General features: G+C 37.3%; 2 protein-coding genes across 3 annotated transcripts in view; both read right to left on the bottom strand.

The window, feature by feature from the left end:
• LOC148941321 (interferon-induced very large GTPase 1-like) overlaps nucleotides 1-1235 on the bottom strand; it is a 103640-nt gene extending 102405 nt beyond the window's left edge. Inside the window, exon 1 of the mRNA XM_089104148.1 lies at nucleotides 425-1235. Within this exon, the coding sequence (XP_088960274.1) occupies nucleotides 425-1220 (796 nt within the window). The 5' untranslated portion in view covers nucleotides 1221-1235. The remainder of the gene's footprint in view (nucleotides 1-424) is intronic.
• On the bottom strand, nucleotides 425-27952 carry LOC148941325 (interferon-induced very large GTPase 1-like). Of its 2 annotated transcripts, XM_089104294.1 has the most exons (3): nucleotides 27646-27952; nucleotides 24806-24919; nucleotides 425-5127 (listed from the first exon to the last, which is right to left on the bottom strand). In XM_089104294.1, exons 2-3 carry the CDS (start codon nucleotides 24848-24850, stop codon nucleotides 1237-1239), a joined length of 3936 nt encoding a protein of 1311 aa, XP_088960420.1. In that variant the 5' UTR covers nucleotides 24851-24919; nucleotides 27646-27952; the 3' UTR covers nucleotides 425-1236. The 2 variants fall into 2 exon arrangements, with proteins under 2 accessions (XP_088960420.1, XP_088960421.1); XM_089104295.1 differs by lacking the exon at nucleotides 27646-27952 and having other exon boundaries at nucleotides 24806-25365.
• Nucleotides 27953-27996: the final 44 nt, after the last annotated feature.

A 27996-nucleotide genomic window follows, 5' to 3' on the forward strand; every position in this document is an offset into this window, starting at 1 on the left:
TAGCCCAAATTTGTTTATAAACTATTATATATTCATCCTATTTTATTTCATTAGCATTAACCAAACTTGACTTTCTTAGCAGTATGCAAAGATTACGTTTAATACGCAAATACCCTATATATGTAATGGATTGTATTAGATGAATTTAAGAAGCGAAATGTTTCATTCTCGTCACCTTTTTCTTTATTCACCTTTACGATCGATCCAATTAAGACAAGTCATACAAACTCTTCGATATTATTATTAATTATAGTAATAATAATGTTATAATATAATAATCACATTAATAGTAAGCAAAGACTGGGAGAAATCAAATGGCGTGTTGTGCTTTTAACCCTCTCCACTATCGCTTTTCATAAAGATTCACAATTTGATTTGGGAGAATTAATTTTTTGGACATAAAAACAAAATTAAAATTTCTTACCGGAAAACCTATCAGTATTGAATCCCTCCAACTCCTTGGCAAGAATCTCAGCAAACTCATAACCACAAGCTAAGTTCAAAAAAGGGGTCATATTTTCCGTTTTTAGAATCATGCTTTGCTTCGATGAAGTAGACATTTCACTCAATACTTCTGCGACACTAATATCTGACTTTGAATCACTCAAGATATTATAGAGTACTGTCCATATTGATTGGTTTATGCTGTCTGTTCTTTCAAATATAACATGGCAGAACTTCTTCCGCTTCGATCTTTGACAAGGGTCACACAAACACGGTTGTTTGAAATAGAATGTCATTTTAAAGTGAAGCCAATCGTCAAGGTGCTTTCTGTACTGATGAATAAGTTTCAGGTAGGTATAAAAATCCCCAGTTTCTTGCGTTTCTCGAAGAAGGGCGATCTCACAAGTTTTTCTATTAGTAAATTCAGAATTCTTGTTCTTGAATTCTGTCGCGAGAACACGATCGATGCTTATTTCAATTGTCTCTATAATTCCTGGAATATAACATTCCTCAATAAACTTGCCAGCCGCCGTTGAAGCTAAACTACGACTGGCACAAAGGCCTAAAAAAGACTTCTTAAAATAATTCTTTCTTCCATCTATTTTACGGACAGGATCATTGTTGTCCAAATAAATGCGTCTAAAATTTTCTAATGCCCGTACAAAATTACCAAAAATACACAAAGTAATTCTAGTGCGAATCATCATATTCTCGCTGATGAATTGATACATATAGTTACCTAAATTGCTCTTTATCCCATGAAACAGGTGATCCATTATGCCTTTCCAATCTTCAAAGTGAATTTCCTTTGTTTCCAAGTGCCCTTTCCGTTTCACTTTCAAAAGTTTTAATAAGATTAACAATTAATCGCTTAGTGGCCTCACGATGATTTGCTGCTGCTGCTTCTTCACTACTACGGAATCTAACAAACTTCTTAATAATAGACCAGTAAGAGGATTGGTCATACAAAGGCGATATGTCAATATCTTCCACTGCAAAATCAGTAAGAAATTCTTTGTGCTTTAGCTCTGATTTCAAACACTTTTTGCATTTTTTGCTATAGTTTTGCAAGAGATATTCCCTCACAATCTTTTCAAAGTCAGTTTCCTCAATCCTTTTGAATGAATGGTCTTTGATTTCGTTTAACAGATGAGCCCACTGCTTATCAAACTCTTCTTCTGCTTCTTCTTCACCCAAGCATTTCCACTGTGACTTAAATTGCTCTACGAGGGAAGTAATTTTCTCCTGAAAAAACGTTTCTAGACCTACTTCCTTTGAAGCAATTTCACGCTTACTCCTTTCTCTTTCTGCAAAATCATTCAATGACTCTAACAACTCCGCTTTCGTCTTCATCATAAGATGAGCCACTGATGATTTTACTTCTTCGAAAAAGAGGCGCTTTGATATTGGGTCGTCTTTCAAGTAATCCTCTATCTTCTGGAGCATTCTATCAGGAATGTCTTCAAATATGTCTTCTAGTCTTTGCGTGTTAAGTCGTAACGAAGGTATTTCTACGCTATTTGATATTTCAGTTTGAAAACCTTCAAGATGCTTTTTCAGCTCTTGACGGAACTCCCACTCAAGTTCAGCAAATTTGTCATCCAGTGCTTCCCTCTTAAAAGCTATCAAAGAATTTTTGAAGCTGTATAAAAAATCTTCTGCCAAAACTGCATCCCATATTTGAAAAACTTTTTTACAAAAACTTGATGGGGTTTGGCTTTGATTTTGACTCAAAGACAAAAGAATTGACTCCTTTATACTGATCACCTTCTCGGCATATCCTTGGTTAATTGCCGCCATAGGCAGCGTACCATCATAAAGACAGGGAAAATATTCATGACTCGTGTCTTCATCATAATCTAAAATATCTTTGAAACTAATCTCAGTAGTCCCGATTTCAGACTTTGCCGCAATTTTTGTTAAATCTTTAAGAGTTTTTTCAAAAAGTTTCCTTTCATTTGCTAATTTCTGATAATTAGACGGATCACCGGTATTTTGATGAACAAATAGGCACTTCGTCTTCTGATAATTAACATCCTTCATTCGAAGAAACGCGTGAATTGTAATTTGGATGATATCTTTTAAGGCATCCATACTTTCAGACGCGACATTTAAAACAACAACATCACTCAGTCCAACAACAAATGTCGCAAGTTCTGAATCATGCTCGTTATTACCCATTAAGTCTTGCCGTTCTGGAGATTTCAAACCTTCCGTGTCTAAAACCAGAATATAGTCAACATTGAACTTTGCAGCATATTGTTTCTGTACGGTAACCAGCTGCATGTTGACACCTTTTGTGCAACGACCTGATGAAACAATAAATTTGCAGCCAAACATTGCATTCAGTAATGTTGATTTGCCACTACTCTGAACACCCAGCACACTAATCACTCCAATGCGATTCCTTTTTCCCATTCGATCTTGCAAGCCTTGCATTAAATCAGCAAAAAACAGATCTGAGATGCCTTGAGCATCCCCATCAAAAAGTTCAATTGGATGTCCAGTAAAAAGGATGTCAATCATTGCATGCTTCACATACAGTTCGGCGTTCTCATTGCCCACCTTTAGAATTGCAGCCAAAGTAGATTTCTCAGACGGGGTTTCGTTTAATGCATGCAGCACATACATCTGTGAGAGCTCTCTCATAAGGTGCTCTAAGCCAATATCACCACCACTGGTTAGATTTCTTGAAAACCTTTCAAGATACTGGGACAACCAGAATAAAAAGTATTTCCTTTCATTGTGATGAAGTATCAACTGTTGAGCAAAAAACTCGACAAATTTTGACGGCAGGAACGTCGCTTGACGTGTTCTGATTATTTTTTTATGCTCTTCTAGCAACACAATGTATTTTTTAACTGAAATCTCTGCTGGTTTGTCCGTTATACGCTTCTGTTTTTTATGAACATCATTGTACTCCTTCCACAGACTTCCAGACAGTGGAAGACTAGAGAGTTCATGTTTGACTATTTCTTTCGCTAAAATTTCAGCAGATCTTTTCCCATCTTGCATATGTTTATTCGAGTCTTCCAGTAAGAAGTTCAAAGCGATAGCTCCTTCTTCCCAATCTGAAAATTTCTTTTTCTTCAAACTTTTATTTAGAACTAGGGGTTTCAACTTCTGGACAATGCGAGGCTCTGTGTCTCTGATATATCCACATTTGTTCATTGTTGGCAGTCTTTTGATCAAGTCGTCAGCATTTACCTTCTTATCAGAGACAACAATTATGTTTGAATGGTATTTAGCTAACGCTAATAGAATGCACTCAGTCTTAGCGGAGGAATTACCAACAATAACACACAAAATACTTGATTGCTTAGCGACATATAGCGCTAAGTCCATGTTGATCTCAGCGTTTCCACGCATATTAACAATAGCTAAAGGCTCAAAGTTTTCATCCCTAACGGGAAGTAGCCAAGACAACTCTAGAGAACCACTTGAAAAATTTCGGGGAACATCGTCTTCTTCATAATTTTGAAAAGGTTCATTTCCTTTAGGGAACAATTTATTAACTAGCTTTGACTTAGAGAATGGCAAATCTCCAATTTTTATGAACGAGCAGTAGACGAAACTTGCTGAATGGACATCATTTTCAATATAAGATTTGCCCTTTGATGTTTTCCAACGTTTCGATATATTCAGTAGTGACCAATTTAACAATAGATACTTTCTAGACGGGTCTTTAATACAAAACGGAATTGAATATTGTAAAACAGCCAACCGTGAAAATATTTCTTGTCTTAAGAAATCATCAGCAATTAAAAGAAAACAATAAATCAAGTCCATAGAATTGTATTCCATATTTGATTTTTCAAACATAATTTCATTTCTAGCATCCACAGAGTTGTGCAAGAGTTTATGGAAAAATTTGAAGACAGTTTCTGCGAATTCCTTCACTCCAAAGAGTGTACACATACTAAACTCCTTTACTTTTTCAAGGGACAATTTTTGTTTCCAGTAAACCGACAAATGGAGCTTTTCAATGACCGAAATAACGTCTGTCTCTGAGGGCCAAGAAATGCTAGATTCATTTTCACACCGATCTTTGTTTTGCCAGGTATTATTTTCCATATTATCGCGTAAATTATGGATTAGTTTGTTGACCTTAAAATTAATAGGGGAGGAGGAAATATCAGAATTCAGGTTTTTATCACTATCGTTGATTTTACTAGCAGTAAATTTTCTGTTATCAATATTTTGCATAGCTGCTGCATAAGTGGCATGATTCATAACGGTGATAGCTGAACTTTCTTCTCGAAATCTCTTCTCTGCCTGTTCGTGATTTACTAAAACTGTGAGAGTGGATGCAGGAAAAGTGTCACAATCGATAGACGAATTTCCATCGTATGTTAAAGGTATAGTAGTATCTTCTGGACTAATGAAACCAGTTGGGACTAATAAACTATCTTTTTGGGCTGGACTATAGGTGTCAGAATTTTGTTGATTTGCTGCATTATTCATTATGGACTTCATTGAACCTTCCACTACATCTTCTTTAATCTCTTCATAACTTTCTTCTTCTGAGCTCTTTTTGGTTAATGTATTATCATCCAAACTTCTCACGGATGCGATGAAGGCAGATGCAGAAGAAGTATCAATTTTGACATTCTTATTTTCGCTTTTAAATTCGCGTGTGGACGAACCTTTCTCAAATAACATTGCGTCAGTAGTCAAAGAATCCTAAAAAAGAAAAAAAGAAAAAAAAATTTAAGCCATAGGAAATGAGTACTGTTAAAGATGTTTTTACAAAAATATCATTTCAAATTAGGCTATGCGTTTAGGGAAGACATCAGAAGTTGCGCTACTCATGACAAGATGGTAATTTCATAGCTTCAAAATATCAATTACATGTAGTCCCCGAAGCCTCCTCGAAAACTGGTGGCGCGCCGATGCAAAAATTTCTGACACCAAATTATTTGCTGAGATTACTGAGAGGAAATTATTAGGCAAAATCCACTATTCAATGGCACATGCAAAAATTTGGATCCTGCTCAAAATATCTTTGAAATTACTCGTCTACTATAGATTTAAGATTATCTTTCACTTGTTTCTGTCCTCTTCACAACGAATCTACGATATAATAATTTCCAATCTAAATGAATTTCGACTAGCCCTGATATTCCTCAAAAACCCTAAGAAAAAAAATACTGCGTGAAATGTAACACCGGGCCACTTCTTCGAACCTGATTTTGGGGCCGTTTTCACTGCAATGTAAAATAGGCCAAAAATTTATGTAACTTTTTTCTTAACCAATCAAAATATTGAGATAGCAATTTTGTTCAGCGGAGTTGAAGGGCCCGGAAATTATGTCTTTGAGCAAGACAAACACCATACAGTCCTCAGGGCAAGGGTTGTAAGGCAAGGGGTAGGGAGTGTTTTTTATGGAAAATGTCTCTTGTAAACTTTGGAGGAGACTCATTTGATTGGAAATTGGAAGTTTTATTTCCCTTTTTAAAGAGTCAAAAGCGATCGGAGGGCAAATAATTCCCCCACGCCCTCTCCCCAAATGCATCCGATAAACCTTTAGAGATAGCCATTTTGTCCCAAATAGTCGAAAGATCATATAATAACGCCTTCGGGGTTGACATAATCGCCAGAGCCCAGGGCAAGGGTTATAAGTAATGCCTCATGGGCATATCAGGTTTCTATGGAAGTGATGGTCGTATAAATTTTGGAGGAAGCTTATTTGATTGGAAATTAAAAGTTCTATATTCTTTTTTAAGAGTCAAAAGTGATCGGAGGGCAACTAGCTCCCTCCACCCTCTTCTCCCCAAATGTATCGGATACAAATTTTTAAATAGTCATTTGGCTTACTCTTCGAAGATCATATAGCAATGTCTCCGGGATTGACACAACCCCATAGCGTCCGAGAGCATAGGTTATAAGTTATAAACTAGAGGCATGTAAGGTTTTTATGGAAGTGGTGGTCGTATGAATCTTGGAGGAGGCTCATTTGAATAGAAATTTAAAGATTTAATTCCATTTTTAAAGTCAAGGGTAATCAAACAGGAACCAGCCCCCCCACCCGGCCCTTCCTCCTTTCCTAAATGCTTTTGATCAAAATTGAGTAGCCATTTTGTTCAAAATATCAAATAACTATTGTTCCAGGTTTGAACCCTCCCCCTCCAGCCCTCGCGGCCCGAGGTATACATTATGCTAGTTACCCATCTTTGGAGGAGGCTCATTCGATTGGAAATCGAAAGTTCTTGCACCCTTTATAAGAGTCAAAAGCGATCAGAAGGTAACCAGCCCCCCCCCCCTCCCCTTGCACAGTCTTTTCACCAAATGCATCCAATAAAAATTTGGAACATTTTCTTCAAAATAGTAAAAAATTTAGATAACTATAGCATATGGGTGGAAATCCCCCTTAGCGCCGGGGCAAGGTTTTTAACTTATTTAAGTTGTCTGTTGTTAACATATTAATTTAAAAAAAAATTTCCTAAAAAATCAGTTTTTCAAAGAAAAGTAAAGGCCATTTTTAAATTAAGATCATAAAATAAAAATACATTTTAAAATAAAAAAACAACACGAACAGAAATTAATATTAAAGAATAAATGAAACCCAAAAAGAACAGAAAATAAATATAAAATCATAGAAAAAACATGCAACAAGTATTTATATAAATGAATAAAAAGATCTTAAAGAGAGTAATGCTTGGATTGAATATGAAAATCAAGCTTAAGACGAAAAAATATTTTGCTATTGAATATAAATGAAACTTAAAACGAACAGAAATTAAATAAACAATCAATGCAAACAAACATACAATAGATATTAATGTAAATGACTAAATAAATCTCAAAGCGAGTGAAACTTAAATTGAATATGCAAATTAAGCGAAAATAAACATTAAAATTATAGTAACATTTTGAACTGATGAGCTTTCAGAAATTAATATCATTATAAATCAAATATTCAGTTTAATTTATTAGTTCTTTTTAAAGTTGTTAAAGACGACTATAGTTTACCTACAAACAAGTGATTGGATACTGCCTCCTTTCCTAACTGTAAATAAAAACCAAAAGCCTACTGCGTCTTTGGCACTTAACTGAATGGATTATATTACAAATACTTTCTTGTCCAGTTCTTACAGCATTGAAAATAAAAACGCAATGACAGCAAAATAAATCCTAGAACTGATGGATCTTTCAACAATTATTATCATTATAGATCAAATATTCAATTTGATGTTGTTAATACTTTCAAAGACTGTTCAAGACGCATATAGTTTTCAGTACAGCGCCAATGACGCAGCAGGTTTTAGACTTTTACAGTGAGAGAAGGAGGTCATACCCAAACTTTTGTTTGTGGTGATTTTTGATTGTTTCAAGCTTAGTTTGCATATTCAATTTAAGTTTCACTCGTTTTAAGATTTATTTATTAATTTACATTAATATCTATTATATGTTTGATTGCATTGATTGTTTATTTAATTTCTGTTCATTTTAAGTTTCATTTGTACTTCAATAGGAAAATATTTTTTTCGTCTTAATATTGATTTTTATATTCGATCTAAGAATTACTCGCTTTAAGATATATTGATTCATGTATATAATTACTTTTTTTGTGTTTTTGCTGTGATTGTTTATTTAATTTCTGTTCGTTTTGGGCTTCATTTATTCTTTAATAGTAATTTCTGGTAGTGTTTAGTTTTATTTTTGAAAATTAATTTTATTTTCTTATCTTAATTTTAAAATGTACATTAATTTTAATTTAAAAAAATATTTTTTAGTAAAGTTTTTTTTAATTAATTTTTGTTCGTTTTTTTTTTAAAAAATTCAAGTTTTTAAAAATTCCTTATTTAAAAACAAAAATTAAAAAAAAAAATCAAATATTCATAAAAGTATCAAAATTGATATCAAATAACAATATCAAAGTGAAAAAATGCGTTTGTGTCAACCTCGGAGTTTTTATTATCTGATGTTTGAACTATTTTTAACAAAATTGCTATCTAAAAATTTTTATCGGATGGGTTTGAGGAAAAAGGGCAAGGGGGTACTAAATTAAGCTTCAGTCTCTTTTGACTCTTTAAAAGTGAACTAGAACTTTCTATTTTCAATCAAATGAGCCCTCTCTGAAGTTTATACGAGTATCCCTTCTATAAAAACCATATAATACCCCAGAGTATAACTTACAACGCCTATCCTCGGCCCTGGGAGGTTGTGTCGACCTTGGAGTTTCAATATCTGATGGTTGAACTATTTTTAACAAAATGGTCACCTGAAATTTTTATCGGATGGGTTTATCCATCCGATACGCCCAAAAGCGTGGAGGGCGGGAGGGGCTATTTTCCCTCCGATCTGTTTGACTCTGAGAACATGAACTACAACTTTTGATGTTTATTCAAATGAACCCTCTTTGAAGTTTATACGAGTATGCCTTCCATAATACCCTTCCATAAAACTATGCCCCCAGAGCATTACTAACAATGCCTGCCCCAGCCCTGGGGGGTTGTGTCGATATAGGAGTTTTTCTTATCTGACCATTGAACTATTTCTAACAAAATGACCCTAAGTAAAGGACTTTTGTTATATGATCTTTGAATTACTTTTAAAAAAATGGCTAGCTCAAATTTTTTATAAGATGCATTTTGGAGAAAAGGGCTTGGGAGGCTATTTGCCCTCTGATCACTTTTGACTCTTTAAAAGGGCTGGATTTCAATATCCAATCAAATGAGCCCTCTCTGAAGTTTATACGAGCATCCCTTTCATACGAACAATATATGCCCCATGGGGATAACTTACAATGCCTGCCCTCAGGCCCTGGGGGGTTGTGACGACACTTGAGTTTTTGTTATCTGACTTTTGAGAAATTTGTAACTTAATGCCTATCTCAAAATTTTTATTGGATGCATTTGGGGAAAAGGGGCGTGGGGGGCTAGATGCCCTCCAAAATCTTTTGACTCGAAAAAACTTAACTAGAACTTTCAATTTCCAATCAAATGGGCCATCTGTGAGTTTTTTACGAGCATCCCTTCAATAAGAACCATATATTCCCCAAGGGCATAACTTACAACACCTGCCCGTTGGCCCTGGGAGGGTGTATCGACCCCTTAGCTGTGTTTTTTTTTTATTTTAAATAATTAAAAAAAAATATATCACATGTATTTTGGTTTGGTTTGTTTTTAAAAAAGAGCGTGGAGGGGGAGGGGGGGCTAGGTGCCCTCCTATCTCTTAACTCTTAAAAAGTGAACTACAACTTTCAATTTCCAATCAAATGATACCTCTTTAAAGTTAATATCAGCATCCCTTCCATAAGACCCATAGAGTCCCCCAGGGCATAACTTATACCGCCGGCCCCCGGGCCCTGGTGGGATGTGTCAACACCGAACTTTTTTTTATATAATCTTTGAACTATTTTGAACAAAATAGCTATCTTAAAGTTTTTATTAGATGCATTTGGTAAAATAGGGGTTAGGGGGGGGAAGCTGGTTACCTTTTTACGCTGAAAAATTGAAAAAGAACTGTAAAGGTCCAATCAAATGAGCCATCTCTGAAGTTTATACGACAATGTTGTCTATACAAAACCGTATATGCCCCCAGGGCATAACTTACAACCCTTGCCCTGAAGGCTGTGGGGAATTTGTCAACCTCAAAGACCTAATTTCCAGAACTTAAAACTACGTTTAATAAAATGGCTGTCTCAAAATTTTGATTGGATGTGTTTGGGGAAAAGGCGGGCGTGAAAGGGGGTTGGTTGCCATCAAATCACTTTCGACTATTAAAAAGGGACTAGCCATTTGAATTTCCAATCGAATGAGCCCTTTTTGAAGGTTCTACGACACCGCCTTCTATAAAAACCTTATATGCCTTCAGGGTATATCTTAAAACCCTTGCCTCGAGGGTTGTGGAGGAGTGTCCTCCTCAAAAACATATTTTCTATCAGGAAATCAACGACGCTGAGCCACCGGGCTATCTCACCCTGGGGTGTGGAGGTGTGGGGGGGACTGCGGGGCGTGGGGGGGCTAGTTTCCCTCCAATCACTTTCGACTATTAAAAAGGGCACTATCCCGTAAAATTTCCAATCGAATGAGCCTTTTTTGAAGTTTCTACGACAACACCTTCAATAAAAACCTTATATGTCCCCAGGGCAAGGGTTTTAAGTTATGCCCTGGGGGCATAGAAGGTTTGGGGATGTGTGGGGGGGACTGATGGGCGGGGGGGGGGGGCTAGTTGCCCTCCAATCCTTTTCGACTAACAAAAAGGGCACTATCCCTTTAAATTTCTAATCGAATTAGAATTTTTTGTAGTTTCTACACAAACTCCTTAAATAAAAACATTATATTACCCCAGGGAATAACTTAGAACCCTTGACCTGTGGGTTGTGGGGGATTGTCCTACTCGAAAACATACATTATATATGGAAAATAACGACCCTACGCTGAACAACAGGGCTATCTCAAATTTTTGATTGGAGGTATGGGGGGTACTGAGGGGCGTGGGGGGGGCTAGTTGCCCTCTAATCTCTTTTGACTATTAACAAGGGCACTATCCGTTTGAATTTCCAATCGAATGAGCTTGGTTTTAAGTTTCTACGACAACGCCTTCAATAAAAACCTTCTATGCCCACAGGGCATAACTTACAACCCTTGCCCTGAGGGTTGTGGACGAGTGTCCTTCTCAAAAACATACTTTATATCAGGAAATCAACTACGCTGAATAAAATGGCTATCTCCACATTGTGTTGGGATGGATTGGGTGCACTGATAAGCGTGGGGGGGGCTAGGTGCCCTCCGATCACTTTTTACTATTAAAAAGGGGACTAGACATTTGAACTTCAATTTGGTTGAGCGTTTTTTGAATATTCTACGTCACAGCCTTCTATAAAAACCTGATATCCCCCTAGGTCATAACTTTAACCCCTTGCCCTGCGGGTTGTGGGGGAGTGTCCTCCTAAAAAAAATATGTTCGTTCTCGAAAGCGACTACGCTGAACAAACTGGCTATCTCAAACTTTTGATTTGATGTGTTTAGGGGACTGAGGGGCGTGGGGGGGGGCTAGGTGCCCTCCAAACATTTTAGACTCTTAAAAGGGCACTATAACTATCGATTTCCAATCGAATGTGCCCCCTTTAGTGTTTCTACGACGACCCCTTCCGTATGAAGTGCCGCTGGGAAAAAAAAATAATAAAACATTGGAGCCGGATGGCGTTTACTAACGGCAACGCTAAAGCGTTGCCTCTTATAAGTTTGTTTTGGAAGGGGTGTTCTTATTAAGTTGGGAGGGGGCTAATTATATTAAAAAATTACACCTATATTTATTTTTTAATTTTACAAATTAAACACCCACCGACCCCCCCTTCTAAACCTTTTTTCCCCAAAGGCATCCGGTCAAAATTTTGAGAGCGCCATTTTGTTCAAGATAGTCCACCTGCCAAATAACTATGCTTCCGCGGTGGACCCCCAACCCCCGGGGAAATACAGCTAGTTATGCACGTTATGCAAACGCATTTGATTGAAATTGAGAGATAGCCATCTTGTTCAAAAGTCAAAAAAAAAATAACCGGGCCTCTAGGGTTGGCAAAACCCCCCAGAGCCCTGGGGCAAGGGTTGTAAGTTATGCCCTGAGGGCGTATAAGGTTTTTTATGGAATGGCTGGCCGTATAAACTTTAGATGGGGATCATTTGATTTGAAATAGGAAGTTGTAGTGCCCTTTTTAATAGTCAAAAGTGATTTGAGAGCAACCAGCCCCACCTTCACGCCCATAATTTCCACAAACACATCCAATCAAAATTTTAAGACAGCAATTTTGTTCAGCGTAGCTCAAGAGCCCATAAATTATGCCTTTGAGGATGACAACCATCCCAGAGCCCTCAGGGCAAGTGCTGTAAGGCAAGGGATGTTTTCATGGGAAATGTTTCGTATAAACTTTGGAGGAGACTCATTTGATTGGAAATAGGAAGTTCTATTTCCCTTTTTAAAGAGTCAAAAGTGATCAGAGGGCGAATAGCTCCCCCACACCCTCTTTTCCCCAAGTGTATCCGATATAACTTTTGAGATAGCCATTTTGTCCCGAATAGCCCAAAGATCATATAATAATGCCTTCGGGGTTGACACAATCGCCAGAGCCCAGGGCAAGGGTTGTAAGTTACACCTCAGGGGCATATCAGTCTTTTGTGGAAGTGGTGGACGTATAAATTTTGGAGGAAGCTCATTTGATTGGAAATTGAAAATCTTAAATTCCTGTTTAAGAGTCAAAAGTGATCAGAGGGAAACTAGCTCCCTCTGCCTTCTTTCCCTCAAATGTATCTGATAAAAGTTTAGACATATTCATTTCGCTCCAAATTCTCCAAAGATCATATACCAATGTCTCCGGGATTGAAAAAACTCCGCAGAGTCCGGGGTATGGGTTATAAGTTATAACACAGGGGCATATAAAGTTTTAATGGAAGAGGGGGTCGTATAAATCTTGGAGGAGGCTCATTTGAATAGAAATTGAAAGTTTTAGCTCCATTATTAAGAGTCAATAGTAATCGAACAGCAACCAGCCCCCCTTCATACCCTTTTTTTCTAAATGCTTCTGAAAAAACGTTAAATCAGCCATTTTGTTCAGAATAGTCCAAAAATCAAATAACAATGATTGCGGCTTTGAGCCCCACTCCCCCTCCAGTTCTCGGGGAAAGAGACATAAATTATGCTAGTTACCCATCTTTGGAGGAGGCTAAATTAAAACATCGAGTTCTTGTTTTAAGAGTCAAAAGTGATCTAAGTGCAACCAGCACCACCCCCGTCCCAGCCCTTTTTCCCCCCAAGGTATCCGGTCAAAATTTTGAGCTAGTCCAAATGCCAAATAACTATCCAAAAGCTAACTCCAAAACAACTCCAAAAGCCTTGTTATATGATCTTTGGACTATTTTGAATAAAATGGCTAGCTCAAAATTGCTTTCATCTGCATTATTTAAAAAAAACACGTGTGGGAGGGGGGGGGTGCCACTCTCTGGTCACTTTGACTCTCAAAAAGGGCACAAACTTCTGAACACCAAGCCAATGAGACCTCTCAATATGCCCCCGGGGCATAACTTACAACACTGCCCCCAGGCTCTGGGGTCGTATCAACTCTGAAGGCATTGTTATGTGACCTTTGGACTATTTTGACCACAATGGCTATCTCAAATTTTTACATCTGATCACCTTTGGCTCTTATAATGGGGAACTAGAATTTTTAATTTCCAATTAAATGAACTTGTTCCAAAGTTTATACGACCGCCCTTTTGATATAACCTTATATACCCCCAGGCAATGTTATATGATAGCCTACATGGACTATTTTTGGACAAAATAGCTATCTCAAAATTTCGATCGAATTCAAATGGTGAAAAGGGACGATGGTGGGGGGGGGGCTAGGGGCCTTTCAATAAATTTTTAGTTTTAAAAATTTAAACATATCGGTCTATTTCTAATAAGAAGAGCCCCCTCCAATGTTTATAAGACCATCCTTGAACAAATAGAAATCTCAAAATTTTGATTGGATTTATTTCGGGAAAATAGGGCATGAGGGAGGGGTCTAGATGACCTACGATAACTTTTGACCCTTAAAAGGGAGCTAGAACTTTCGATTTCCAATCAAATCAGTCCCCTCCAAAGTTCATATTACCACCCCTTCCATAAAACCTTATATGCCCTCGGGGTACAGCTTACAACACTTGCCCCCGGGCTCTGGGGGGGTGTGTCGACCCTGAAGTTCTTGGCATCTGATCTTTCCACTATTTTTGACAAAATGGCTATATAAAAAATTCTGATTGGATGCATTTGGGAATTTGGGCGTGGGGAGGGGCTCTTTGCCTTCCAGCTTCTTTTGACTCATAAAAAGGCCACTAAAATTTGACCCTTAAAAAGGGACCTCTACATTTAAATTCCAATTAAAATTACCCCCCCCCGAAGGTTATACGAACACTCGTTCCATTCATTCCGTATTGACCACCACGAACTAAGCTATAAAACGTGCCCCCGGGCTCTGGGGGGCTGTGCCGACCCCGGAATTTTCGTAATCTATCTGTGAACTGTTTTAACAAAGTGGCTATCTCAACATTTTTATCAGATGCATGTTGGAACAAAGGGCGTGGGGGGAGGGTTCTAGTTGTCCTCTGAAAAATGTTTTCACGTAATTTATATGTAACTTTAGATTTACTCCTATCTTATTTTAAACAAAAAAAACAAGTTTTTTAAAACTGAAAGTAAGGAGCAACTTTAAAATTTAAAACGAATAGAAATTATTTCGTATATGAGGGGGATGCCTCCTCATCCATAACTCGTTGTTCACGCTAATTTTGTAGTATATGAAATAAGCATCTTATTCTAATTAAACGGCCATCGTGTTTTAGGAGTCGTTCTTAAAGAATTAGGACAAAGAGTCAAACTTTAGCGTGAGGAGCGAGGTATTGAGGAGGTATTCCCCTCGTATACGATATAATTTGTGTTCGTTTTAAGTTTTAATGTTGCTCTTTACTTTCAGTTGAAGAAAATGTTTTTTAGAGTGTATTTAATTTTTGGTCGTTTTTCAAATAATGCCGTGAAATGCACCTTCCCCTCCATGGAAAATTCCCCCGGAAATTCCCGGTAAATCCCCCTATGGAAAATTTCTTTCGCGTAAAATCCTCCTCCACCAGGACAATTCTATCTTCACTGAAAATTACCCCTCCCCAAATTTTTTTCCGGACATTTCCACCTGGAAAATTTGAATCCCACCTGGAACTTGTTTTTCATCTAGTTTCTAATGTTTTTCAAATCATGCCAGAAATTTCCCAAGTGAATTTTTTCTGGAAATTTTCCTCCCCCACCCCGGAAATTTCTCCGAAGAAGAATTTCACCCGCAGAAAAACTCGGTACTGGTGCATTGCGCGGGCACCGCAACTAAGTCTAGTTTGGTTAATGATATTGAAATAATATAAACTAGGACGAATATATAATAGTTTAGAAAAAAATTGGGGCTATATATTTCCCACCTAGGGGGGGGGGGTAACGCATAGCATATATTAAATACGTAACGTAACGTAACCGCGGTACCTTTCTCTCTCCTAAACACCAGAAGCAATAGTTTAAATATTGAGAAACCACGCTTTTTCATCAATTTATCTAGCAAATCAACCGTTGTCTGCTAATGAAATAGCAGTTTGACGGGTTTCGTGACTGGTTTCTGTGATACAGCATATAGAAATGCCCGCATAATGAAGCAGTACAAAAAACTTCATAGATAATCTTACTCTCGGAAAATTCCCCCCCACACACACACACAAAAGAATCCCCCAGATGATTCCGCCCCTTTGAAAATTTCCACTGGACAATTTTCTGGAACATCTCCACATACAATAATTTAGTCGGCAAAGAGAAAGTAAGACAAATAAAAACCATTTCGTATAGGAATTCTGGAAAATTCCCACGTATAACATTTCCCCATTGAAATTTTACACCCTCCCCATGGAACATTCTCCCCGTGGAAAATACCCTCTCTCCGAAAAATGTTTCTTTACTTCTTAATAACGAAAACTATATGTAAATAATAGGCAAATATAATTGCATACAGCCCTGGCCCCAGGGGCTGCTCGAGGGGGGGGCATGTAATCTCCGGAGGCATTTTATTTGAGCTTTCAATCGGATGACGATAGGACCCGGGGGCGGGGGAGGGGACTAGTTGTGCTTCAATCTTTCTGGTCACTTAATAAGGGCACTGTAACTTTTAATTTCCATTCGAATGAACCCTTTCCCTATCTTGGAGGACCATTGGTTCGAAACGATTCTCCTGACAAAAAAAAAACATAATTCCACATTTTTCAAATGGGAGCTTGAAACCTCTACGGTAGGGTTTTCCGATACACAGAATCTGATGGTTCGATTTTCATTGAGATCAATTGATTTTTGGGGAGAGGTTCTCTCCTTTTTCAAAAATCCCACAAATATTCTCAGCCTCGTAGCTTTTAAGGGGTAAAATTAAACTTAATGAATTTTATATATTTGGAATCAGCATAAGAACTCAATTCTCTTGATCTATCTATTGCTATCAAAATGTTACTGTTTTGCCACTTACTACTGGTACAGTTACTATTGTTACCATTTTTTAGAGTTTTGGCTACTATTGGTCCAAGTCACTCCTCACTTACAGTTCGTAACCACGATCTTTTTGATATAGGTCTAAACTAAAGTTTACAGCCATGACCCCTCTCCCCTTCTTACCCTTCCAAAAACCTATACATCGTATAAATGTATGCTTAGTATGTGTTAGTAAGTATTTTTCTTAAGATTTAATTGAAATTTGTCATTAAGCTGATACCTCAAATATAATTTTATTCTTTTTTTTCGGATTTTACACAATTCACCCCTTCCTAGCTTTCAAAATTTGTTTTCCTAACTAACAGACTTTACAGTAAGTTCAGTAACACCAAAACTTTATTTTATACCATGGATCTAAGGTCTAACGCGATAAATGTAATCATTTTTACCCCCCCCCCCGCTCTTCCAGCAACACGCAACCCCGGGGAGGGGAAACCCCGTTGTCGCTCGGCCCAAGAAAATTTCATATATGTTATTTATGCAGACACAAGAAAAAAGCAGGCTTTTGCGTAAACTTGAAATGCTTAGAGATAAATTGCGCCCCACTAAACAAAAATGGGAGGGCATGGGGCCAAAGGCCTCAGCTTCCATGCGTGTCTAATCTAGTCTGGCTTGACTAGTCAAAAAGACGTTCATCGAATTGCAATAGCGCGCCAAAAGCAATGAGGTTTCCGAAAGATGGCGTTATTTATTAAGACCAGAAAAAGACTAAGAATGCGTCTACATCCTGCGTTTTCTGGAAAACTGGGAGACGGGTAGCAGTCTACATTTGCTAATGAACACTACTATCTATCTTTGATTTTAAAGTTCTCAGTTTTCTGATCATAAAATTTATCCTTCCAGATATAAATTCTGGGAAAGTCTCTTCATTTGACCATTTATGAGAGCTTTTGAAGCTTCTATCTTTCTTGGTAAACCCTGCGGCTTCCTTTTCAGATTTATTAACTGATAAAGCTAACAGAAAGCGGAAAACTCATCTTCAGTTCCTAGTTTTCGTCATTCTGGTCCATTTATTGGCGTCTTTTTGTGCTGTACCCAGAAACGGGAAACTTGAACAGTAGTAGCGGTCTATACTATCCAGATTACACGATTATATTTCCAAAACAAAAAGACAGTTTGGAACCCTGCCAACACCAAAAGCCAGACATTCGACTTATAATGATCTGTAATAATCAAGAGACAAGACAAGACAGTGATGATGCTCAAGTCGAAAATAGATAAATAATAATGCTACTCGAGGCAAACGATGTCCAATAGGTGTATAGAAGCAAATTTAAAAATATTAGAATGTTAAACGATGGGACTAGATAAGATAATCTATTTTCCATGTTTACTTTACTATCATGAATATTCACTCCAGTACAAAAAATTGCAAGTAGATACGATAATCAAGTATATATCTCGTACATAAAATCAAAACAAAACAGTTTGAATTACGTCAATATAGTCAAGAATAAAATAAGGAATTTTTGAACTTCCTCCACTTAAAGTAAATAGATTTTGGCACAGGGACACTGTCACTTCCTATAATAATTTTGATGCAGGTTTGCTGAACTCAAGACGTGATTTTGAATGACCTCATCACTCAAATCTATACAATAACCCGTTCAATATTTCTGATATCATCCGAAGCCAATTACCATCACTACCCCCTCCAAATGCATCCAGCCTGCTTTATATTATACTGCAACTTCCCGCCATTTCTTGTCCTAGATGGAAAATATTGGCCCTAAAAGATCAAAACAACATAGGACCAAATCTATGCGATGACCAGTTTTTGGTCTTCTTGCTTGTAAGTTTCGAGATAGCCTACATAGAAATAAAAATAGCCTACCAATTATGAAGCTTAAATAATAAATTATTGAAATAAGTTACTCAGTCCTTTCCATTCTAACGAACTCTTCCTGACCCCTTCAACAACCCCAAACCCCTTCAATTGCAAGATAGGGTTACACGTGCTTAACCCCTCGATTAGGACCCACTCCAGCCCTTCATGGTCATGACTTTTGACATGCCCCTGCCCTTTCCCACCGTTTCCAGCTACAAAAAGGAAAATATTTATCCTAGAAGGCAAAAATTTCATAAGGCGAAAACCCCAACATGGCAAAAGTTTTCCATGCAAAAAAAAATAAAAAAGAGACTTGGAGATGATAAGGATAATAGTATCACTAGATAAGCAATTCAAGTGCATAAACAACTGATAAATAATCTCTGAGCCCCTCCTTAATCTTTCCCTTTTATAGAAGGTAAAACCCGTTCTAATTGATTAAAAAGAGCGTTATATGTTGTTGCACCTCCCTCCAAGAAACTCGAACCCTCTCCAGCCACAGAGGTCTCACATGCCAAGTTACATCTCAGTTCGTCTATTCCTTTAAGAACGTATATCAAAGGAACACACAACATCCTTTATGATAAATTAAATAAAAAAACTTTCCGAAAAATAAGTTTTTCAAAGAAAATTAAAGGCCATTTTAAACTTAAGCTCAGCAGATACAAATACCGCAAAAAACATACAACAAGTAATAATATAAATGAATAAAATATATCTTAAAGCGAGCAATGCTTTGATTGAATATTAAAATCAAACTTAAAACAAAACACATATTTTGCTATTGAAGTGTAAATGCAACTTAAAACGAACAGACATTAAATAAACAATCAATGCAAAGAAACACAATATATATATTAATTTAAATTAATAAATAAATCTTGAAACGAGTGAAACTTAAATTGAATATGCAAATCAAGCTTGAAACGAACAAAAATCACTACAAAGAAGAGTTTGGGTATCGCTTCCTTTTCTCACTGTAAAAGTCTAAGACCTACAGCGTCATTGGCGCTTTACTGAAAACCAATTTTATTTCAAATATTTCATTTTGTACTTAATATTGAAAATAAACATTAAAATTATAGTAAACTGTTGAACTTTCAGCAAATAATATCATTATATATTAAATTTTCAGTTTAATTTATTAGTTATTCCTAAAATTGTTCAAGGGTATGGATACTGCCCCCTTCCTTAACTGTAAATAAAAACCAAAAGCCTACTGCGTCATTGGCACTTAACTGAAAACGAATTATATTACAAATATTTTCTTTTCCAGTTCTTACAGCATTGAAAATAAAAATAAAAATACAGTGATATAAATTCTTGAACTGATGGATCTTTCAACAATTAATATCATTATACATCAAATATTCAATTTGATGTTGTTTATACTTTCCTAGACTGTTCAAGACACATATAGTTTTCAGCTCTCTATGAAGTTTATACAAGCATCTCTTTCATAAAAACCAATACATGCCTTTATGGCAAATCTTAGAACACCGTCCCCCGGGCCCGGGGGGGTTGTATTGACAGCTGTTTTTAATATCCGACATTTGAAATATTTTTAACAAAATATCTATCGCAAAATTTTCATTATATGGGTTTGGAAAAAGAAGGCATGGGGGGAAGGCTAGTTGCCCTCGGACCCCTTTTGACTATTAAAACGTGAGCTCGAACCTTCAATTTCCAATAAAATCAGCCGTCTCTGAAGTTTATACGAGCATCCCTTTCATAAGTACCATATATGCCCCAGGGCATAACTTACAATACCTGCCCCCAGGCCCTGGGGGTTGTGTCGACACCGTAGTTTTCGTTATCTGACTTTTGAACAATTTTTAACTTAATGACTATCTCAAAATTTTTATCGGATCCCTGTGGGAGAAAAGGGGCGTCGAAGGAGGGGGGCTAGTTGCCCTCCAATCCCTCTTCATTCTTTCACAAACTGACCTAGAACTTTCAATTTCCAATTAAATGAGCCCTCTGTGAAGTCTATACGAGCCACCCTTTAATAAGGACCATATATGCCCCAGGGCATAACTTAAAATACCTGCCCCCAGGCCCTGGGGGTTGTGTCCACCCCGGACTTTTCGTTATATGGTTTATGAACTATTTTTAAAAAAAATGTCTATCAACCGGAGTTTTTGTTATATGATCTTTGAACTATTTTTCAACAAAATAGCTAAATCAAATTTTTAACCCGAGGCATTGGGGGAAAAAGGGCGCGGGGGGGGGGAATATGGTTACCCTCCGATATCTTTTGACGCTTAAAAATTGAACTAGAACTTTCAATTTCCAATCAAAAGAGCCCTCTCTGAAGTTCATACAAGAATTCCTTCCATAAGAACCATACATGCCCCCCGGGCATAACTTATAACCCTTGCCCTGAAGACTGTGGGGGGAGTGTCAACTTTCAACTAAGTTGAAGAAAACAGCTATCTCAAAATTTTGAGTGGATCTGTTTCGGGAAATGGGGGGCGTGGAAGGAGTGTTAGTTGCCTTTCAATCACTTTCGACTATTAAAAAGGGCACTAGCCATTTAAATTTCCAATCGAATGAGCCATTTTGAAGTTTCTGCGACAACTCTTTCTATAAAAACCTTAGGCCCCGAGGGCATAACTTACAACGCCTACCCCCCGGGCCCTGTGTTTTTGTGTTGACACCGAAGTTTAAGTTATCTATTTTTCTAACAATTTTCAAAAAACTGGCTGTCTAAAAATTTGTAGCGGATTGGTTTGGGGAAAACGGGGGGGGGTGGGGGGGGGCTAGTTGCCCTCAATTCTCTTGACTCTAAAAATTAAACTAGAAAATTCAATTTCCAATCAAATGAGCCCTCATGAAGTTTATACAAGCATCCCTTTCACAAGAACCATACATGCCTTTAGTACAAAACTTAAAAACACTTTCCCCCAGGCCGTGGGGGCAGGGCCGTCCCGAAGGGGTGGGGGGGGGGAGGGGCGCGCCGCCCCACCAATATTTTTGGCATTCGGTAAAATTTTCACCGAAGACACAAATTTTTGCAACATGGCCCGAAATTTAGCAAAACTCTTGATTTCTGGAGAAAATTCGGCATAAATCAGATAGCGATTCGGTAAAATTTACGAAGATCGCCCCTCAAATGAACTGAGTCTCGGGACGCCCCTGACTGGGGGGTTGTATTGACACCTGAGTTTTTCTTATCCAAAATTTGAACTCTTTTTAACAAAATATCTATCTCAAAATTTTCATCAGATGGGTTTAGAAAAAGAAGGCATACAGAGGGGGGGGGGGCTAGGTGCCCTCGGATAACTGTTGATAATTAAATTGAGCTCGAAATTTCTATTTCCAATCAAATTACCCTCGATGAAATTTATACGAGAATCCCTTTCATAAGAACCATATATGCCCCAGGGCATAACTTACAACGTCTGCCCCCGGGCCTTGGGGGGTTGGGTTGACACCTGAGTTTTTGTTATCTGACTTTTGGAAAACTTTTAACTTAATGATTATCTCGAAATTTTTACCAGATGCAGGTGGGGAAAAGGGGGCTCAATAAAATGAACCCTCTCTGAAGATTATACGAGCATCCCTTTCATAAGAACCATATATGCCCCCTGGGATAACTTACAAGCCTGCCCACGGGCCCCGGGGGGGTGTTTCCGCCCCGGAATTTTCATTATATATTCTTTGAACTATATTTTAAAAATGGATATCTCTAAGTTCTTATCGGATGGGTTTGAGGAAAAAGGGCGTAGAGGGGGGGGGGGGGTAGGTTCCCTCCAATCTCTTTGTACAATTAAAAAGTTACATAGAAATTTAAGTTCCCAATAAAATGAGTCCACTTTGAATTTTTGTCGAGCATCCCTTCCACAAGAACCATATAGGCCCCCATGGCGTAACTCAACACGCCTGCTCCCGGGCCCTGGGGGGTTGTGTCGACACCGGAGTTTTTTATATGATCTTTGAACTATTTTTAACAAAATAGCTATCTCAAAATTTTTATCGGATGTATTTGGGAAAAAAGGGCGGGGGGGGGATGGTTACCCTCCGAGAGCTTTTGACGCTTAAAAAGTGAACTAGAAAGTTCTATTTCCAATCAGATGAACCCTCTCTGAACTTTATACGAGCATTCCTTCCACAAGAACCATATATGTCCCCAGGGCATAACTTCAAACCCTTGCCCTGAAGATTGTGGGGGGAGTGTCCTACTCGAATATATAAGTTCCAGAACTTCCAACTACGTTGAACAAAATGGCTATCTAAAAATTTTTGATTGGATGTGTTTGGGAAAATGGTGGGCGTGGAAAGGGTGTTAGTTGCCTTCCAATCACTGTCGATTATTAAAAAGGGTACTAGCCATTTAAATTTCCAATCGAATGAGCCCTTTTTGAAGTTTCTACGACCACACTTTCAATTAGAACCTTATATTTCACCAGGGTATAACTTACAAACCTTTCCCCGAGGGCTGCGGGAGGGGGGGGGGGTGTCAACCTCCAATACCTAAGTTCCTGTATGTTCAACTACGTTGTACAAAATGGCTATCTCAAAATTTTGATTGGATGTGTTGAGGGAAAACGTGGGTGTGAGGGGGGTTAGGTGCCCTCGAATGACTTTCGACTATTAAAAAATGCACTAGCCCTGTGAGTTGTCAATCGAATGAGTACTTTTTCAAGTTTCTATGAAAAGGACGTCTATAAAAACCTTATATGCCCCCAGGGCATAACTTGCAACCCGGACCCTGAGGACTGTGGGGGAGTATCCTCCTCAAAACATAATTTCTATCTGGAAATCAACTATGTAGAACAAAATGGCTATCTCAAAATATTGATTGGATGTGTCTGAGGAAATGGGGGGCGTGGAAGGGGTGTTAGTTGCCTTCCAATCACTTTGATCCTTAAAAATGGCACTAGAACTTTCGATTTCCAATCGAATGAGCCCCCTTTGAAGTTTATACGGTGACCCCTTCCATATGAAGTGCCTCTGGAAAAAAAAAATTATAATAAAAAAACATTGGAGCTGAATGGCCTTTACTATAGGCAACGCTATAGCGTTGCCTGGCCTCTGTGATAGATTTCTTTTCCGTTTTGAACATCATATTTAGTTGTCCTAAATACGGGGACAGTGCGCCTCGCCCCTGATCAACCACCCAGTCTTTACACTCCATCTTTTATCAATATTGATAATTTATTATTTCCTATTAGAAATTACCCTTTCTACTGTAAAAGGGGTCAACATATTTTTCACCACTCGTATTGCATGTTTATTCCAAACATGTTCCTTCAAATAAACAGAGGTTTTGGGGCAGATTTACCCTCTATATTAAATTTAGCGACCTCTCATATAGTTAAAAAACTGGATAGGAAATAGAGGTTTTGAGGCTTAAGCCACCCCCTCTACCCTAAAAAAAGATCCAGTGACCCTTCACACAAATAAAGTACGCCAGATAAATAAATAATTCACCAGACTCAGTCAGGGCTAAGCCCACAAGGGCCCATTTCATCCATGCTATATAAACGTTGGTACCACTGCGCAAATGATTTATAATAACCATTCATTTCTTACGGGCTCAATATCTTATAGGCAACGCTTTAGCATCGACTTAATAAAGAGCGTTGTTTCTGCATGACTTTTTTTTCAGGGTTAATGAAAACAACTGATGGTGTCAAAAAGGAATGGATCGTTCGATCGCAAATTCTCAGTACCCGTTTTAATGATCAATACCAACAACAAAGATCACCTCAGGGACGACACGACACATTCAGCCCTAGGGATTAGAACCACAAATTATGAAGTTACACGCCTTGGTGTGCTTGCACAACCTGACGTAGTTCGTACAGTAGGTCCCACTGGCTGTGGTAGCCTCGTTCCTTCGCATCTTATACCCCAGAAGCTCGGCACTTAGAAGTAGTTCGGTCTTGCTATCGTGCGTCCAGGCCCCTATTTCACATTACCACCAAAGTTATAGAACACAAAAGGAACTAGTATGCTTGTGGACGCTTCTTTTGTTCTTACATATGATGAGAATTCGAGCACATTTATTTTAGAAATTACTAGAACTCAATTTTTTATTGAAACTCCAATTTCAGCCTGCTTGTCATCTTAATTGACAAGCTAATGCTGCATTAGTTCAAAAGAAGCAGATTTGTTGTCTTCCCTACATATATCTCTGGATCGTGGTTTCTCAACTAGGTTTCCTCAGAAACTGAAGGTTCCGCAAAAGACCCTTCAGGTTTCACCAAAAGCCTGAGCTAACATGAACTAAAATGGGAAAACATGAAAAAAGTAACTGTTTTATCCAAGGGTTCCATGAAACATGTAGTTTATTTTAAGGACTGCTCAACAGTAAAGTTTAAAAAACACTGCTTTAAATGTGCGCACACGGCCGGATGATCCACCTCGTTTTTTTTTTCTTCTTTTTTTTGTCTGAACATTTAAACCAGAAATTGGTCTTGTCCATTTAATTTGTAAAAAGAGATAAAAATGATTGTAGTTAAGAAAGTTAAAAAATACCTTCATCTCCATTTCTGCATCTTTCTCTTCCTTCCTTGGAATCATATAACCCTGATCACCATTGTAATTTTTCCTCTCTTAAGGATTTTCATCCATCTTGGACTCACGATTAACCTTAAAAAATAAAATTTTCATTTAGAAACTCTCGAAAATAGCTTTATTTTTAGCCTTTTTTTTTAAATCCAGGTGTCACACATTATCTGTAGTGAGTGTACATAGCTTTCTGCTACTGGTCTTGTCTTCAACCCATCCTTCATGTTTATACTGCCTTTTTTTCCGCCTCAAGTTCCTCATGCCTCATCAGGGTGCAAGAAGCAATCTTGTGTGTAATTGGGTGTGTATACAAGAATCTTCCCAGGGTTGAAGGGGGCTGTAGGCACAAACTTGAAAAACACTAAAAAACTGGTGAATAATTTGAATCATATAAAACAAATTTTGATTTATTTAGAGAATGGTATTGTGGACTACTTTGCACTTGTGCAAACTTTTACTCTCACTGTTCACATTAAAACAGTCTGTGGTTTCTTAAAAACTAAGCTGACACATAGATTAACTCAGAGGGCAACACAGTTTGAGCCATTAAGAGATAGGGGGGGGGTAGAGAACATCATACTTGGAAAAAGGCAAATTACTGGAATCATCGTTTAATTAAATGAATAGTTCATTTTGGATAAAAATAAATTTTAAAATTTGTGCATGCTACATCTACAGTATTTAGCGTTTCTATGCAGGTTATTGCACTGAGTACATTCTCGACAATCCAAACCTTCCCCTCCCTACCCCTTCCTAAATGCCAGGATGCGACCGTAGGCTGAACAATAAGTTAGCCAATTTTTTTTATTATTTATTATCTAGTTAGTATTACTAACCAACTGTTGATAAAAATAAGTATGAAAAGAATTTAAACCAAAACATCAGCAAACTTAAGTGTTTAACCTAGGGCCGTTAAATTTAGGCATTGGGAAATGGGGTGGGTGAGAATTAAATTATACTGGAAGCACCTATAAAAATATGATAAAGATATATTCAGAATGTAATTTGAGGTTTAAAGGTGGGAAAATAGGTTTACAAATTAATATAAAGACCGCTACCAAGTTGTTCAGAGTAGGAAGAAACAAGAGCCAAGACTCAACGTTAGATGACTAGAAAATTGACCGAATGATTAATTTCACATAGGTACCGCTACAAGTCGATGAAAAAGCAATTTCCCGTTTTTGCAGTGGAAAAACAAAATTGGAAGGATAGAAAGATAATTTTTTTACAAGGAGCTAGGAGCAACGGCGATGACAGTGTTCGAGTATTACTCTGAATCATGGTCACTCCCAGCTTCATTCCTCCTAATGCCTAAAAATATAATAAATAATATAATATATATTCAAATAAATAATATATTATATTTATCTGAATATATATTTACTATATATTATATTATTATGTAATATAATTATATTATATATAATTTTATATATTATATTATATGTTATATTTTATATAATTGTTATTATATAATAATAATTATGTTATTATTATATATTATATTTTATTTGAATATATGTAATATTATATTTATTATATTCTAATAAATAATATATTCAAAGGTCTGCTGATTTTGTTAGTTTGTATTCTTTCTGGATATAAACCTAGCCTATATCCAAAAGTTTGCTGATTTTGTTGTCTTACATTTTTGTGGACTTATTTCCCATCAATAGCTCATTCACAATGCCAATTAAAAAAGAAAAAAGAGCCAGTCAAAAAATAAACTACGGTCAGGTCTATGAAAGACTAACAGAAACTACTGTTGTTCCTCAAATGCATCCGATAAATTTTTAGATACTCATTTTGTTCAAAATTGTCCAAGGTTATATAACTAGGTTTCTCGGAATGAACCTCCCTCCCCCACATCCCAGGAGCAGGGGTTGTAAGTTATGCAAGTTTCCCATTGTTAACATTTAAGGTTTTTATCGAAGGGATGGTTTTAAAAACTTCGGAGGTGGCTCATTCGGCTTGGAACCAAAGTTGTGGTTCCTTTTTTAAAAGTCAGAATTTATCGGCCAGCCCCCCCCCCCTACACCCTTTCCCCCAAATTGCTTCCGATAAAGATTTTGAGTCAGCCATTTTGTTAAAAACAGTTCAAAGGTCAAATAACTATTCCTCCAGGGCTGACCTCCGATTCTCCGGGGCAAGGGCTATCAGTTATGCAATTTAACCATTTTTAACATGTAAAGATTTTTATTGGAAAAGATGGTATGTTTGATCCTGAATCTACATAAAAACTTAGAGTATTAAGGTGAAAATTTAATGAATTCTTGAGAGGGGTGATGAACACAATCAAAACACACTGTGCTTTCTGGTTGTGAAAAAGGGGATATCAGCAATACCTAAAGAACGACTTAGGGTAATAAGTTGGAATTTCAGGGTATGCAGAGGAGGAAAAACAGGGCAATAAGCCCCCCTCCCTCTCCTTACCCTTTTTAGGTTTCCCTGTGCTTAATACTGATCAAAATTTTGGAATTGTCATTTTGTCCACAATAGTCAGAAGGTCTAACATTTATAAGTCCATACTTGCCCTTCAACCCCCCCCCCAGTCCCAGGCCAACTTTTATCGATGCCCCTTCCTAAAATAATTCTGTATCCACCCCTGAAGTTGGGTTCTGCCAAGATCTACAGATTTGCAATGGTGGATACCAAAAACCTATCCTCCCTACGTGGATTTTACAATGGCCAGGTAAAATATACCTCTTTCATAGTAGGACAAAGCAATCCCTCGAACTGAAACACCTTATATTTCTGAATCATATGAATAGCACTGAATAGCAAAAGAAAAAGAAATTCAAACTCACAAACCAATATCCAGCTCTCAAATTGATTCGTACTTTCGCTGCTCGCTGCCCAAATTCAACTGAACTTTCAAATAAAATTGTTTATGTCGAGGATATACACATACACTTCATAAAATGATATAGTTTTGTGAATACGATACTTCTGCTAACGTAGGAAAAACGGTCGATATTTCAGTGCTATTTGTCTAGTTGAAAAGATATGCGAATATAAAGAGAAGTGATGCAAATAGTACGTCATGTAAAGTAAATGTCTATAAAAGTGAATGAAAAAGAAAAGTAACTGCAAAAATAAGACAAAACAATGCCAAAGAAAGATAGGATAGGAATTCCAAAAGTTCAGTTTTATTACAG

Source organism: Artemia sp. Qi Xiang Cuo, chromosome 18 (genome assembly GCF_049724085.1).
Source record: "Artemia sp. Qi Xiang Cuo chromosome 18, ASM4972408v1, whole genome shotgun sequence".
Taxonomy (NCBI): domain Eukaryota; kingdom Metazoa; phylum Arthropoda; class Branchiopoda; order Anostraca; family Artemiidae; genus Artemia; species Artemia sp. Qi Xiang Cuo.

What these genes read in the sequence shown, in the direction of transcription:
- LOC148941325 (XM_089104294.1), bottom strand. Translation starts at nt 24,850, where the DNA reads ATGATTCCAAGGAAGGAAGAGAAAGATGCAGAAATGGAGATGAAG. An exon ending in ATGCAGAAATGGAGATGAAG is followed by an intron (nt 5,128 to 24,805) that starts GTATTTTTTAAC and finishes TTTCTTTTTTAG; the next exon opens with GATTCTTTGACTACTGACGC.